The sequence below is a fragment of the Puma concolor genome, chromosome C1, assembly GCF_028749965.1.
Source record: "Puma concolor isolate L17-30 chromosome C1, mPumCon1.1.hap2, whole genome shotgun sequence".
Lineage (NCBI taxonomy): Eukaryota > Metazoa > Chordata > Mammalia > Carnivora > Felidae > Puma > Puma concolor.
This window is the reverse complement of record NC_141674.1, coordinates 44,067,599-44,083,925: the sequence shown is the minus strand read 5'-3', so window position 1 is coordinate 44,083,925 and position 16,327 is coordinate 44,067,599. Positions and strand designations below refer to the sequence as shown.

General features: G+C 53.1%; 1 protein-coding gene across 6 annotated transcripts in view; it reads left to right on the top strand.

The window, feature by feature from the left end:
* Window positions 1-16,327, top strand: part of SSBP3 (single stranded DNA binding protein 3) — a 166,116-nt gene that overhangs the window by 103,964 nt on the left and 45,825 nt on the right. For all 6 annotated transcript variants that reach the window (XM_086717051.1, XM_086717053.1, XM_086717052.1 and 3 more), the window contains one exon: window positions 13,721-13,810. In XM_086717051.1, the coding sequence (XP_086573177.1) occupies window positions 13,721-13,810 (90 nt within the window). The remainder of the gene's footprint in view (window positions 1-13,720; window positions 13,811-16,327) is intronic.

Sequence of the window (16,327 nt, the reverse complement as noted above, 5' to 3'; positions counted from 1 at the left end):
TATAGGTAGATAAATGGAAGGTGATAGGGAGCTTGTCTGGGAGAGAAAGTGTCCCTAGGAGTGGAGGACCTGAGATCTGGTTGGTAAGCGGCTGGAGCCATTCCCAGGGCATGGTAAGCACAGGGAGGGAGCAGAACAGGGGTACAACCAGAGGTCCCTGTGGGCTCGGAGAGCCTGGCGTCTGCCCTCGTTCTCCTCTCTGCCCTTCTCAAGTTCTCATTTCATGTTAAGTGAGGGACTGAATCAGGGAGGAGGAGGACGCATTCCTCCTGAGTGAGCTCAGGGCTTGCTCTGTGGCTCGTCTCTGATGGCAGGAACCGAACTGTGTCTTTTAGAAACCTGTGGTTTGGAGGGTTCGGCTGCGACGGGCATCCTCAGATTGGCAGAGGATTCCTGTCTGTGGGACACGGAGAACGATGTCTCAGGTTGGGACCTCTGCCTTGCTGTCCTCCTTGGTCTCCGGACTAGGCCCAGGAGGGGCTCTTCCCACCTTTGCTGTCCCTAAGCTCCAAAGGCAGGTTCTCTCAACCCTGTCAGGAAGCCTGTGGAAAAAGTGGCTTCTTGGTCAGTGGAGCAGACATGTGTCTTCAGTGAGGTGGAGGACCAGGGCATCTAGCCTATCTGAGAATAACCAACAGGCTTTGCTTTGGAGGTGCAAGGGAGGCTGGGCTGAGAGGGCTGATAGAAGCAGCCAGATCTTAGCAACTCATTAAGACTACTCGAATCCACTCACTGCACCCAGCCTACTGGGCCCAGTCTCCACTTCTTCCAAAGTAGGAACGCGATGGGAATTTAGCTCCCTGAGGCAACCCTGCTCTCTGTCATTGCCCCACAACTACCAGTGCTTTGCCCAGATGTTAGCTTTAGCTAATTCATAGCTGTCTTGGGAGGGAGAGGTATAAAGACGATTCCATTTTACTGACCTGACCAGTACCTCTATGAGAAGTGGCCTGCCCAAGTCGTTTGCCAGCAAGGACCAAGCAACACTAGCACCCAGGTTTTCTGAATACCCAAAGCTTGGGTTTTACAGCCAGAGGGAACAGTGTGTCCTAAAACTAGCCTGGGTGTGGTGGTGGTGGTGGTGGTGGTGGTGGTGGTGGTGGTGGTGGTGGCGGTGTATGTGTTGTTACGTTGTTGTTTAGAGGGGACAGAATAGTTGTATGGAAGTACGTGACTGAGTTAGCTAGTCCTAGAATTTTACTTGTAGACATGGTGACTATTCTTGAAAAGCAGGATTTCTGCAAGGACTTTATCCATCCAAAAAATATTTACTGAGCCAGCACCTTCTCTGTGCTATGTACACCCTTCCTGCCCCTGTCCCTGGGAAGACAGCTGGTTCCTTGAATAAGGAATTAACAGTCCAATGTGACAAGTGCTGTGATGAAGAACACATAGAGGACGAAGAGGTATCACCCACGGAGAGAGCGCAGAGGAGTGTTCCAGAGGGGTGGACCGGCCTGTGTAGAGGATGCTTGGGCATGTTCATCAAGTAAACATGGGTGAAAGGAAGGCTCTTGTTAGCTGGAGTACTAAACATGTGCATGTAATAATAGGTTATTCTTTCTCCATGGGACTAAAAGCATCTCATTTGTTGGACCCGGATGAACGTCTCTATAAAGACCTTCCTTTGTGCTTCAATGCCGTATGGAGTAGGGGACGGACCACCTCTATGGGAAATCCTGGGTCTGTTTCAGAAGCCACGTTTGGGTCAGAGTTCTCAGTAGATAAACTCTCCCTATCCCCCAGAAGCTTTTGACCAGTTAGGTCATCACTGGTCCTTCCAGGCCAGGCTCCTGGCCCCACCCCATTAGCAGGTTTCCCCACTAGGATCCCAAAGGATTCGTGTTCTGGGATGCTCTGGGTGGGGCGATACTAGCAAGAAAGCCCTGTCTTGTACCCCTGCTAGACACCCAAGAAATATCTGTAGATGTCTTTGTGGGGGAGCTCCGAAGAGGCCGCCCTGCCTTGCGCCATAACACTCCCTGGTCCTCGGCAGGCCACAGACCTAGGTGTGGGGGCTGGGGCTGTGTCAGGGACTGAAGCAGGTCAGCTCTTGGTATACACCTGATCTACCTCTTCGGCCCCTCTGCATCACTCTTGAAGCAAAGTAAACAGTCCCCCCTGTGGACCTCTGAAGGCTTGCTGGGGCGGGCTCTGTCCTGCAGTGCCACTGAGCAGGGTGGGGATGTGATGTGGCTTTGAGGGGCTGATTCCTGTAATCACAGAGCTCGAATCAACCAGACTGGCTGTGTTTGGTTCCTTGGGGACACAGGATATCAGAGCTATTACCTTTCCTGCTTTAGGGACAGAGACACACACACAGAATCTATGAACCGGTGACCCTATAAACCCTCCTGTTGGAAGTGTTAACATTTCTGTAAAATGACTGTTCTAGTTTCCTCACCTCAACACTGCTCTCTCATGTTTGCTCACAACCCCAGGAATTGGGAGCAAGGCAGGATGAGAGTTCCTTCTCTCTGGGCTGATCTAGTGCAGCAACATTCATTGCATACCACTGGATACCTGGCCTGGTCCTAGGAAGCCTTCCTGGGCCTGCTGCATTTAGGCCGGGGCTTGAGGGGCAGGTGGGGTGGCAGGGGAAGCCAGGGGACAGCTGGCTCCCAGCATGAGGACCTTTCTACAGCAGAAAGGGGGCGCTGGGTCCTGTGGCCTCTGTTGCCAGCATGGCCGAGCCATCAGCATCTCACGGGCTGGCACCGCCGGGGCGGTAGAAGGACCTGAGTCCTGCAGTTTCCCTCTCCTCTTTGGGTCCTCCGGACTCACCCACCTTAACTTTGTCGGTTTATAAATGAGACACCTGGGGCTCCGAGACAGGGCTGCCCTGCCTCTTGTTCACCCAGCTAGTTTTTGTCGAGGTCATTGTTGAGGTTGAGCTGTATCAGCCAAAGAGTGTGGTAGAGGGGAGGAAAGGTGGACTTTGAAGTCAGGTGGACCTGGGTTCGAATCCCAGGATTCGAACTGCTCCCTGGCCTGCTGTGTAAGTACAGCAGGTCAGCTCTCTGAACTTGTTTTCTCCTCCAGCACAGGGACGGTAATGCCACCTACCTCCTAGAACTGTCGAGAGGGTCAGAGATAATCCTGAAGGGCCAGGCATCGGGAGGTACCTGTTACCGTCAGCTGTTGCTGTTCCCTCAGTCTTGCGGGCACTGCAGGGAGGGAGGAAGTGTGGCTGGAGCATGTCACCTCCAGAGGAGTAGAGCCCTGGCTTCCCCTGTGCCCTGGAGGGCTGAGACGTAGGCCCAGCCGTTGCCAGCCAGCACCCACTGGTTAGGGGCCAGTGTAGGATTCTCTCCCCCTTGTACTCAGTTGCCGGTGATCGTGCCTGGCAGGCTTCTGGGAGCCAGCTGCCAGGGCCCTCTGGACAAGGTTCTCGGCCTTCTACGTCTTTGGCATCACCAAGCGCCTGAGCAGGAGGCAGCCTGGCACCTGGATTTCAGGCAGGAGAGCCAGCTGTGCTGTCCCCCCTCCGACAGCTGTGTGTGGAGGGGTGCCTGAGTGGACAGTGGCAGACTCTCTAAGTGCCCAGCTTCTCGTGGTGGTGTTTGGTCCAATTTCCTTTGAGTTGTGACCTACATCATTCTTTATTTGCTAAACCCTCTGAGCAGGCAGCAGTAATAAATCAATTAATGACTCCAATGAATCGTTTAATGGCTGACAAAATAACACTAAAGCCAACAGCTTGCATCTCTCCAGCAGTAGCAGAGGATGCTGGTTGACTGGGGTGGGGGACGGGACAGAGACTGTTAGCTAAATTAGCGCAATTAGTGCATGCTTTAAAGGCTTAGGTGGCATCTGCTCAGCTCTGAGCCCGTGCGCCAGCCGTGCAAACCACAGTGGTGGGCTACTCAGTGGCTTCCCTCCTGGCCCCTTCCTGTATACACCCTTCCCAGCCAAGTGTCAGCTTCTCTGGACTTGATACAGGGGACCCCAGTGAACTTTGCAGATTGCACAGTCGTCCTGTCACAGCAGAGGAGGAGCCGAGGGCAAGTGACTCTGTCCCCACTAAATTCGGTGCCAGCTGAACAAAGTATGGGCTCCCGTGTCTGAGAGGTGTGTTCTGAGGGTCATGCCTTTAATGATTTCTTTTAAACCTAAAAGTTTCTAGAAGCAGGCGATTTTTTTTTTTTTTTTTGTTCCCTGCACACCTCAGTCCTGGCAGGATTAAGTTGTCATTGGAACTGAGCGTGTGTGTGGGTCCACGCCAGGGAATTTTCCGCCTTGCAGAGGCAACTGCCAGTGTTCTTGTTAAGGAGCTGTCACTGGCCTACTATGACATGTTTGCGGTTGTAAGTAGCTCCTTTAAGACTGTGTGTGTGGAGGAGGGGAGGGGGTGGGGCACGGCTAATGGTGTAAACTGGGGCCGCGAAGCTCATCTCTCTTTAAGAAGAAAGTCGGCGCTGTGCAAATAGCGTGCTGTTGATCCACTCTGTGCTGTTCATTTGCGGGGGCACCTCTAGCCCTTAATCTCCCTTGTCTTGCGTGTACACGCCTAGGCACCCGTGCCCTGTGCCGTGCGGCCCAGCCGGGGAGGTGTTTGCACATGGAGGAGGGTGCCCTGGCTGGCCTCCACGGTGTAACCAGGTATTAATTATGTGGGGCTCCACCTCATACACAAACGGTACCCTTTGATCCAATTCCCAGAAGAAGCTGGGTGCTCCCTGGGATGCATGGGCAAGGCCCAGTGGGATGGTGGCCGTGGCCTTCTCAGCACAGGGAAGGAAGCCAGTTCTCCTTTTGGAAACGTTCTGACTGGCGTGCCTTTGTTTCGTTCTTAAAAAATGAAATCAGATTTTTCTAACGTGGGGTAGGGCTAGGCCACTCTCCAGAAGAGTGGCTTCTGTTGAGTGGTAGACGTTGTCTCCCGACACTCCTGACTCCCTTTCCTTCCATGTGCTCTGCGTTCACGGACTCATGGAAACTAAACATGTCTGTTGTCTGCCTGGTGCTGTGTCTCCGGCTCAGGGGCTTCTGTTTGCGGAGCACCTGTCTCAGGCTGAACCCGTTGCCTGAGAGTCGTGTTTAAAGTTCCCCACACCTCTGCAGAGGATGGAGGGCTCCTTCCTTTACAGATGACTGGGCTCTGAAAGGTAAAGCAGGGTGCCCAGTACCTCGACTCCTGGAGAGTGGAAGGGCTGGGCCTCGAACCCGGACCTCTCTGTTCCCGGGGGGGCCGTCTTGAAGCATCCGCTTCAAAACGGAGACCAGAGAAGCTGTGATGTGGCTGAGAACAGGCCCTGGTTTTAGCACATCTGGCTTGACTTCCAGTTCTGCCCATCCGAGCTGTGTGACCCTGGTCAGATCCCTTGACGTCCTCATCTGGAGTCCCTACTGGGTTGTTGGGGGCCCCCGGGGGAGAAACTGGTAAGCTGTGCCCAGCGTAGCCCGGTAAGCTCAGCCAGCAGGTGAGCTCAGCCAGCAGCCGCAGCCTTCTCAGCCCTGGTGGGCGGCTGACTTCCCTCCTGCGGAAGAGCCCCCTGTTGAGGAGGGGAAGTGAGTAAGCCCCAGGCCCCCCTCCCCCCCCCACCCCACCCCACCCCACCCCAGAAAGCAGGCTGGCATGGAGCTCTGAGAAGGTGGAGGCCTGGCAGGCTCTGCACTCTGAAGGAGAGGCTGTCAGAGGCCTGCCTCCCCGGGAGGCTTGAGATGACAGCACTAATCTCTCACCCCGTATCACCACCCGCATCTTCGAGTCCTGCCGTCCTTTAAGGCCCTGGCTCGAGTGCCACCTCTTCCATAAAGCCTCCCTGATCCCCCTAATCCCTGCCTCGCAGCGCCCGCCCGGAGCACCTTCCCACACCCCTCAGTTCTCTGTCACCGCGGCTCATTTCATCCTCCAGACCTTGAGGGCAGGGCCGCGCGCTGTCATCTGCCGCCCTGGCGGGCACGGCGCGTCCCAACGGCCCCAGGAGCCAGTGTTTGCTGAGTGCGTCTGACGTGTGTAAAGCACTCGTAACCTGTTTAAGCTCCCACCTACCTTGTTTCTCCTTCTCTTCTCAGGGTAATTTGCCAGTCACATCCAGCAGAGTCTTCAGCGAGTTCGTGCAATCCTGCACAGACACACACACACGCACCACTACCACACCCCTTGCTGAAGGCCAGGCTAGTCACCTGTTCGCTGGAAGGAGCAGGGTTAAGTCCGTCTGCTTAGGGAGAAGAGCAGAACATATGGATGATCCCAAACGCAGAGAACCGCACTATGCTGCCCTCACGTTTGTGATGATCTGTCTCTTGTTTCTTTCCACAAGCGTCAAAGAGCACACAGAACTCTCCCTGGGAATTGCAGGGTTGGTGGGGAGACCCAGTTTCTGGGTTTCTGGACCCAAGACTGGGGAGTGGAGGGACAGAGAGACTAAAGTTAGAGCCACTCATGATAATGTGCTTCTCTGCGCCTCCGTTTCCTTACTGGTAAACAGAAACGACCTCTTCTGCAGGGATGTGAGGAGTCAAGCCCACCCTTCCCCTCTCCTGATCTCTGGGGTCAGGATGAAAGGCAACTGCTTCTTTCCATACCCCCCTCTCTGCATCCCTGCATTTGCTCCCTCCCCCAGGGGACTTGGGAAGAAGCGCTGGCGTCAGGACGGCCCTCACTTGGGCCCGATGGCCTGGCTGTGGCAAGTTGGGGCTTTTTCTGCCTACACATGACCTTGTTTTTCAGTTTGCTCTGCTGAGAGCTCGGTGTGATGCCCACCGTATCGTTGAAACCACAAGACCTCAGCCGCCTCATTTGGAGCTGAGCAGAGAGAGGCCAGGGGCAGGAAGGCTTGCCCAAGGCATACAGCAGGTGATTTGCAGTCAGAGCGGGAACCCTGGTCCCGAGACGCTCACCCCAGGCCTCTTCTGTCATAATAATCCCCAGGACACACCGGGCAGTGGTAGTTAATGGGGTTCTTCCCTTTCACAGAGGGGAAACTGAGGTTGAGACCATCAGCATGGCTCTGAGTTGGCAGAGCAGAGATCAAGCCCACATATTTGGATCCGTGGTGCACTCTTGCTGTGTCCCAACTGTGAGCCACCCCAAGTTAACAGAGGCCACCACTTCCTGAGACAGCTCACTCTGATGCTCGGATCTGGAGAAGCTTTTTGTAGCTCAGAGCATCTACTGCTGGGCCCAGAGCCATCCCGCGGCACCAAGAGAGCACGTCCACTCCTGCTTCCACGTGACAGCCCACTGGCTATTTGGAGGCAGGGATCCTGTGTCACTCACTCCCGTGTGTCATCTGAACCTATTTTTAATGCCAGCTGCTTCTGTCTCTTCACATAGCAACAGCTCTGCGTTTTCTCCAAGCTGCAGACTTCAAGCCCCTGTCCTCCAGGACGGATTCTTTTCTCCGGTCTGTGCATAAGACGAAGAGGCCCTCTTCCTGGACTTCTCCCTCTTTTGACTCCACTTCTCGCTGTCTCAGCCTTTCTGCCTGGGTTATGACACTGTCTGTACTCCCTCATCTACATCTTTGGTTTCTGTCCTGCTAAGATTAACATCCCCTGGAGGAAACTCAGCCCAGAGGGACCCAGGTCGCTCCAGTATTTTGTGCAGATTGCTGAAGCCTCTGTCTTGATGGTACTCGCTCAGGCATCCCTCCCTCTCCTGGACACAAGCATCCCACAGAGACCTCCGTTTCTCACTTGCCCTTCTCACGTAGGCAGCGCATGGGTGCCTTCACTCCTCTGAGTGACCTCTGTTTCCCGGCCGCGTTCACACAGCCGCATGCCACACACCCTGTGGCATCCTGGGTGCTTGGCCACATGGCCTGTGTTGAGTTTCAGTGGAGAAAGGCTGTGCTCGGTGGTTTCGCATGTGGGCCCTGTGCTGCTACACGCCTGAGTATTGGGGTGGGGCGAGGAGGGAGGGCATTTGCAGAACAAAGTTCCGTTTTGCAGCCCTGTAAATCAGGAGGCGTGGCCACGCTGGCAGGAGTCCCGTGGTTCATTCCGAGCATTTGTTTTTATCCAGTTTTCCAGGAGCTTCATGTGTAGAAGATCATTTTTAAAAAAGAGTGAACAATGGCTGGGGGTTGGGATGGTCCTAGGCTAGTTTGTGGAGTGAGGATAACTAGGGTTCTCGGGGTGCGGTCGGAAGATAATACCTAGTAGGGAACACCCCTGCCCAGACCCATGCTTCTGGAAAGGAAGCATGAGTGCTTGTCACCTACCACAAGATGCTTTGAGCTGAGAGGTGGCAGGCTCCTGGGAGCTTGTCCCTCGGTTCCTCTGCAATGACCCTGCTGTTCCTGGAGCCACAGGGGACTTCTTGCAACAGAGCGAGGAAAGGGCCTAGCACCACATCTGGGACTTGCCACGTCTGTTTGTACTCCAGGGTTGTTGAGTGGGTTAGTTGAAGGTGCATTGGGGATGCCCAGCACTGGCAAAGGTGGTCACTATTGGAAACCAGATTTGACAGTGAGGGATGCCTGTAGTCAGAATGGCATGTGTGAGACCAGCTGGCGTGCGTCTGGAGCACATGGGCGGGCTGAGACGCTGCAGTGAACCCCCGAGCGAGCCCTGGCGGCTGTGTAACCACCACGGGATCATAAAGAAACCCTACTCTTCAGGGGAGAGGGCTGTGGGATCAGTCCTCCCTGGAAAGCTCCCAGGCCGTGAGCAAAAGTACGCTACTTTGCAGGGGAGCTAGAGGGGCCTCGGTCACTTGTCCGAAGGCACCTTGAGCTTTCCAAGTTGACTCTACCCCTGAGCCTCAGAGGAGGCAGCTGGCTGGAGTGGGCCACGGCACCCAGCGCAAGGCCTGTTTTCTATTTAGAAAAGAATTTTAAGTTAGTTTTATAAAAAATGCATGAGTTACCAAACTGCATGCCTGATTTGATTCTGCTTTTTTTAGTCCATGTATGTATGCATATATGGATAAATGTTGGTGAGGAGGGCCTGGCGGGGGGAGCTCAAATGTCATCGGCTGTTATCTGCAGGCTCTGATAACAAAGAGGTTTCTGGGTGGTTTTTAATCTTTGATCTCTTAAGTGTTCTGTAGTGAACAGAGAGGAGTTAAAATTCAAAGTCTCTGGAAAGAGAACTGTCCCCCTGCAGCAGGAGCTGCTGTTTCCAGTCCCTGCCCTCTGGGTGTGTGGACCAGGCTGGGAAGAACAGCCTGAAAGAAGGGCCTCGGAGATCGTCGTGTCTAGCCCTTCCATGGGACACGTGGGGAAACTGAGGCTCCTGGCAAGGAGCCGAGCCCACCGGGAGGTCTCTGGCTCCAGAATCCAGTGCTCTTTACTCTCCTGCTCCGGTGGGAGGGCTCCATCCCCTGTACCCACCACAGCCCTGGCAGCTGTAGGCCTCCGTGAATGTCAGGGGCTTTCGGTTTGGGTTCTGTGTTTTTAGAGAAAACTCACATGAGACGCTTTGCTGAGTGCCTTAATGGAGCTCTAACTCAAAGCTGGAAACCACAGGGAGAGGCCGATTCCTAGCAATCCGGAAAGGCCTGGCTCCAGATGGCCAGGTTTGAGCAGGTCTTTGAATAATAAAAGTCATAATCATTTATTGAACACCTGCTGTATGCCTCACATCTTCGAGATGGGTAAAACAGCCCCTGCTGCCAGGTGTGGGGGTGGGAGGAAGGGTCCACTGGGGTTGGGTTGTGTGAGTAGCCGTTACTTCTTAACCCCCTGGTCGCCCTCTAACACAGGTTGCTGCTTTTCACTCGCTGCTTCGTGCTTTTCTGCCCTTTTGGAAGTTTTCCGTTAGGAGCACGTGTTTGTGTCATAATCAAAGGATAGCAATAGCTGTCATAATTCAGGTTAATTATTTTGTTTAGTTTTGCTGCTGAACGAGGCTTTGAATAAAAGTTGTCTCCTCAGCGTCCTGCCACCTTAATCATTGTTCACATGGCCTTCCTTTCATTGGAAGAGAGCAAAAAATCTGTCTTCCACCCAGATGTCAGAGAATTGCACCATCCATGTTCTGGAACCATGGTTATCCCAGCCCTGACATTCAAAGGACCACGGACCACCCACCCCCAGTTCCTAGAACCATTGACTCACTTCTGATTTTTGTAGGGAAATGAGATCTCCCAGTGAGGGAACCTTTGGAAGTCATGCTCCCAGGTTCAAATTTTCATTTTAAAAAGTTGTGTGTGTTTTTTTTTTTTTAATTATAAAATATCCTTATATCTTTAAAAAAAAAAAAAAAAGCTCTTCTGTATCATTAAGGAAAAACCTAATATACAGAAAGCAAAGAAGGTGAACATTTTACCATAAAAGTAGATCTACGGACCATTTCAAAAGATAGTGATCCAAAAAAATAAGGCAGAATACCAGGGATCCCATTTTGTAACTACCAAGGTAGCAAACCCCAGTGTAATGCTTGTTAATGAAATTGGTTAAATGATGATACCTCTATATAATATTAGACTCATTAAAAACTTGTGTTTTCTTTGGCTGTGTAATGAGAGCGGGAAGTGCTCTTGACATTCTTCCGCAAAAAATGGTGGCTCATTTTCTTTTTCCTTGGCCGTGTGCTATAATAAGCAAGTGTTGGGCACTAAATGATAAATGCTAATTTAAAGAAATCAAGTTGGTGAGGCTTTCCAGATCTTTCTGTAAAAGCGAAGCCTTGTTCTGGGCTGAAAGCTGGAGAAGAGTAGGTCTGGACCGAGAAGGACGGATGGGAGAGGGTTGTCCCGAGCCTGCTTTCTTTCCATGCAGATATTTGTGTCTCTGGGGTGCTTGTGTCTACCTCAGAGGCCACCTGGGGGTTCAGGGAGAGACGGGGAGGGGGGGGAAAAGCACCCAGCCGGTCTCTAGCATCGGGCCCAATGGCTCCTGCCATGCGCACCACCAAGCACTTGCCAGTTAGGAACTTTGTTATTCCTGGCCTCATCCTACAAACAAGACGGTGCTACATTTGTTGAATAAAACGTTTAGTTGGCTTTAGCAAGGCAGGGTTTTTGGTTTTTCCCAGTGTGTCACCTACTCCCACCTGCCTGCTGATTATTGTCATTGTGCACCCCACCCCCCCTCCGTCCCCACCTGGTTAACTGCTGGACTTGTACCAAGATGCGAGTAATTGGAGAAAGACCGTGTCCTGGGAGGGTGCCTCTGAGGAACAGGTCATTTCTTCTCCAGATTTGTACGTGTATATATATGTGTAGATTTGTGTATTTGTGTGCATGTGTACATATATGAACTTTTTTTTTTTTAAGTGTTTTATTTTTCAGAGGGAGAGAGAGAGCAGGAGAGGGGCAAGGAGAGAGGGAGACAGAGGATCTGAAGTGGGCTCTGTGCTGACAGCAGAGAGCCTGATGCGGGGCTCGAACTCACGAACTGCGAGATCATGACCTGAGTTGAAGTTGCTACCCAGACACCCCATATGAACTTTTTTGGTTTGGTAGGAGGGTGACTTTTATAAATGATCTGTGTTTGGAGGGATAGCTAGGTGAAAATAAGCCAGAAAACTTACATTGAAGAATTGAAGGAAAAAGTAAAATACACCCTGAAACTCCCAGTGATTACAATGAAGTGTTAAAGATGTAGGACAGAATTGGGGCGCTGGGTGGCTCAGTTGGTTGAGCATCCGACTTCAGCTCAGGTCATGATCCTGTTGTTCGTGGGTTCGAGCCCCATGTCGGGCTCTGTCTCTGCTGACAGCTCAGAGCCTGGAGCCTGCTTTGGATTCTGTGTCTCCCTCTCTTTCTGCCCCCCGCCCCTCTCTTTCTCTAAAAATAAAAGTAAACAAAAAATATTTTTAAAAAAGATGTAGGACAGAATTAAAATGCAGAAACAGACCCAAGCCTTTGTAAGAATTTTGCCTCCTGATTTCGAATGAGTGGGGTGAAATTGTACCGAGGCAGCTGCCTGAGGAGTAAAATCTATATTCTGTATCAAAATAAGTTCCTGAAGGAGTAAAGAGTTAAATGTAAAGCTGGTCTCTGAAAGAACCTGAAGCAGACGTAGGTGCCTGTTTACCTTGTTTCAGGTTTTTTTTTTTTTTTTTTCCTGTTTTGAACTTTTCTGCTCCTGCTTCTGAGGAATGATTGTTGGCTGTAAATCTTGAAAAGTTGCATTTTCACAGAACCACCAACCACAAACAAACAGTGCAGCTAATGGATAGCCTGGCATACTCCCCCAGGTGGCCCTCACCCAGATAATACTGGGGTGGGGGCTAGGCAGAGGCAGGCTGGTCTCTCCTCTGTCTCAGTGGGGCTCACACCTGGGAAGTGGGAAGACCAAATTTGTGATGTTGGGGGCTGCTTGGAACACACGACAGGATGGTTGGCAGAATCTGTAATTATGGAGAGGGTTGCTTTTCGGTGGGCAGAATGATTTTGAAATGTTGGGCCGGGACAGCCAGCCCATCCGTTACCCCCCAGTCTCTTTACCTGGGTCTGTTAAGACACCCAGCGCATGCCCATACTCAGCCCTCCTTGCTTCCAGATTACCAGGCTTTCCCGGTTTACAGAACACGGCCCGTCCTGTCACGTAATCCTCCACGCCCGCGAGGAGCAGGCAGGACAACAGCGATCCCCACTTTTTATAGGAAACTAGTGCAGGAAGGCCAAGTGACTTGGCCACGGCCATCCGTTGCTTGTAGAGGTAACAGCGCTCCGACCCACAGGTTCTCAGGGGTGTCTGTTCATCTTGCTGCCATGGAGTGTGTTCATGGGGTTCGCACATTACCTCATTTCCTTCTATCATCCTTGGAAGTTAGGCGCTCTGGTTCCTGTTTCCTGGCTGAGGAAAGGCAAGAAGTGAACTCTGCATTTGTAGGAGAGAAAGAGGTGGTCCGTTTCCTGACCCCAGGGGCTCACTCTTGTCCCAGAGGACCAGTCAGACCTCTGGGAGACAGTCAGTGATTCAGTCTCAAATTCTCAGTCCCGGGCGGGGAGGGTGGGGTGTGGCAACACTGAGGTAGGAGGTGGTCATCCTGCGGGGGTGGGGGGAAGTGCCTGGGAGGTTTAGAGTCGGTCAGGGCGGGGGCCGGTGGGGGAGTATGCAGGGCACCAGCCCAGGTGGGGTGCTAGGCCCGTGACTTGCCCTGGGCGCGTGCGGGCCCAGGCTCAGACATGCTGACCACGTGGCAGGTGGGACACAGATTGTCTGGAAGGAGGCCAGGCTGGGGAGAACGACGTCTGTTCACCCCCAGGAGGCATTTGTTGAGGCAGATGTACCAGGTAAATGCCCGAATAGCAGCATTTAAGAAGAAAAGTGCCTCCAGTCCCTGCATTGGGCGGACCCACCTCCTCTCCGGTGGCACCCAGGACCCTGACCAGGCCCAAAACACCCCTGCCCTCCTTCGACCTTTCGAGGGACATTTCCCAGCAGGGATTTGTGTTTATGCATTAAGTTGTGGATCTTTACTGGTCTACTCTGTACAGCATGCAGCCTCTTGGAGAGGGCACAAACATTTGTAAAGCACCTCAGCCGCCCTGTGGGAGCTTCATAAAGCCGCCGAGTGGGTGAGGCAGGGCACCCCTCCATTCACAACGGCTGCTGTATGTTGGCCACCCACTACCGTTCTGTTCTGCAGTGCGTGCGCAAAGCGGGAGACCTTGTTCTCCCATTTTAGAGATGAGGAAACAGAGGCTCGGAGAGTTCGTCACTTGCCCAGTAAGACGTGCCTGGGAAGGTGGTATTTGAGGAGGGTCTGTGGAGGACGTGGGCAGACCGGGAGAACCCGGTGGGACAAGGCTCAGAGCTCCAGGTCTCTTGCGGTGGGTACAGCCTCCTAACTCTCCACCTCCTTGTCTCCGCAGAGCGCAGCAGCCGCCCCGAGCCCCGTGCTTGGCAACATTCCCCCCAACGACGGGATGCCGGGAGGCCCCATCCCGCCAGGTTTCTTTCAGGTACGTGCTGGGCCCCCTCGGCCCTGTGCTCTTTCCACTCCTGGCCAGGCCCCGGGCGGGCGGGAGGGAGGGAGAGAGAAGTAAGTAGTAGCTCAGTTTGCCATGGTCTAAATACAGTTGCTGTGTGCTGGTTCAGACCCTTCCCATCCCTTTCTCCACCCCCTGCAAACCCTGAGGAGGGGAGAAAAGAGATGAAGAGCCGACCCCCTCTGCACGCGCTGTGTCACTTCTGCTCCAGCTTGTTTTCTTCACACCGGCTTCGCAGTCACGACACAGCCCGCCCCTGGTCGGGGAGGCGGGGGTGGGCCCCCCCCCCTTCCAAGTCCTCAGAGAACTGTCTTTTATAACAAAAGCCTTTTTAAAAAAAACAACAACAACAACAAGTAAACTGTTCTTTGTTTCTGTTTTGTTGCTGCTGTCATTGTCATTGTTTACTTTGCCTGTCCAAACTACAAACCTTAGGCGTAATCTAAAAAAAAACAAAAAACCCACCATCCTGGCAGGTCTCGGAATCCTTTCCCTCTGGTTAACCACTTGATTTTTTCCGAGTGCGATCACAGGCGGCATCCCACGAGCATCTGGGCCCGCACTCCGCCCGCCAGAGGCAGGGGCAGGTCCCACGTGGAGTGAGAGCCAGGCCTTCCCCAGAATACACCTTGTGGGCCTCTGGGGGCTCCATCTTCTGTTGGGGCTGGGTGTGGCTGCCGTCCCCTCTCTGCCTCCTCCTCCTTCTATCTCTGCAGGCCTCTAGGAAGTGGGGGGTTGCTGGGAGACTCATCCCATTTTAACCAGGCTGAGGCCGGGGAATGCTGTTTCGGAGAGGTACTGGCGTGCAGGGCTGGAAGGAACTGCTTTAAGCTCTTTTTTTGTTTGTTCATTTATTTATTTTGAGAGAGAGCAAATGGGGGAGGGGCAGAGAGAGAAGGAGAGAGAGAATCCCAAGCAGGCGTCGCACTGCCAGCGCAGACCCCAGTGCTGGGCTCGAACCCACCAACCGTGAGATCGTGACCTGAGAGCTAAAACCAAGCGTCGGACGCTTAACCGACTGAGCCACCCAGGCGCCCCTTTGATGAAGCTCTTGAGTGGAACATTTCATTCTTTGAAACCTGTCTGTGGCTGGATTTGAGAATCTGCCTTTGTCCCCCCCACCCCTTTGAAAGGCTAGCGCTTTCAGAGAAGAATATGGAAGGAGCTGTCATATAGAAAAGAAGGCCGAGATCTCTCCGTGAAGCCCAAGAATTCAAAGCTGGGAGCCCTGAGGCAAAGTCCAAGGAGACTTTTGCTTGGTGTAAGCCAGAATCTCACACCTTGTGCATCTAGCGATGAGACGCAGGCTGCTGCAAGTGGAGCCTCCTGCTATGAAGGCATCTGAGCAAAAGGGGGGACAAATCCCTCGTAGAGATGTTAAGGGGACTTTCTCCCTGGGTGGGAGACGACCTGGACAAACCACTTCTGCTTTGTAAGATTTCACATTTCGGTTGCTCTTGACCCCCGGGAGAGAAGAAGGGTTTGGACGTACTGCTCACCAGCCAGGACGGGAATCAGCGAAATTTGGGTGTTGCCCATAAAACGGCAAGAGTGGGTTGTCCACCAAGATGGCGGTGAGGGAGGTGCGAGGGATGTCGGGATGGCGGTTGAGGGCTTTGGATGGTCACACTTGCATCTATGTACATTCCTAGCATGTTGTCCAAACCGGAGCCTTGCCCTGGGGTGGAAATGGGTACAGCCTCAGAAATGGGTGTGCAGACTCCAGGTTAGCCCAGACCAGGCATCGCCTGGGGCTTGGCTGGGGGTAAGGCATCAGGAAGAGGGGCCAGACTTTGGAATGAGACGTTGAAATGCTTAGAAACCTGCGGACCCAAGAAAGAAAGAAGCCAGGTGGGCTGCTGCCCTTTCTCCAGAGGGGAAACCCAAGGGACTACAGTCATCCATGCCAAGGGACAGTCCTCGTCCTGGTCACTGCAGGCAGATGTTCTCTTCCTAGTTGGAGGTCTTTCTTACAGGTGTTCTGTTCTGCTTGGGGACCTCTTTTCCCAGGCTTACACATCCTCCCACATGATACCCTTGATACAGTGCACTTGTGACTTTCCTGTCTGGTGGACGGAGCCCCAGGCGCCAGGCTCCACCTGTGTGCATGCCTGTTGAGGCTGCCTGCTGGCATCTGAGTGCCCAGTGCAGGCCACTGTGGTGGGAAGAAGTGGACAATAGCCAGCTGTATTTTTTAAATAGGCCATTGGCTTCTATTTTGGCCTGAGTCTGGGGCAAGGCAAAGTTTGCCTGATATGTGGGCAGCTCTTAACTTCCTGCTTTGGTATAATTGTCCATGGTTAAAGCCTAATTCCAGACATACTTCTTGGGCCCTCCCCTGTGACGTTCAGGGGTGTGTGGTCAGAAAGTCCAGACTGATTCCTGTCCTTATTTGGCCACTTCCAGGCACCATCAAACAGAGGTCGCTTTTGGATCCTCTCGACCGGAGGTCTTTTCTGATCCCTAATCAGGATGAGTTGGCAGGGGCTG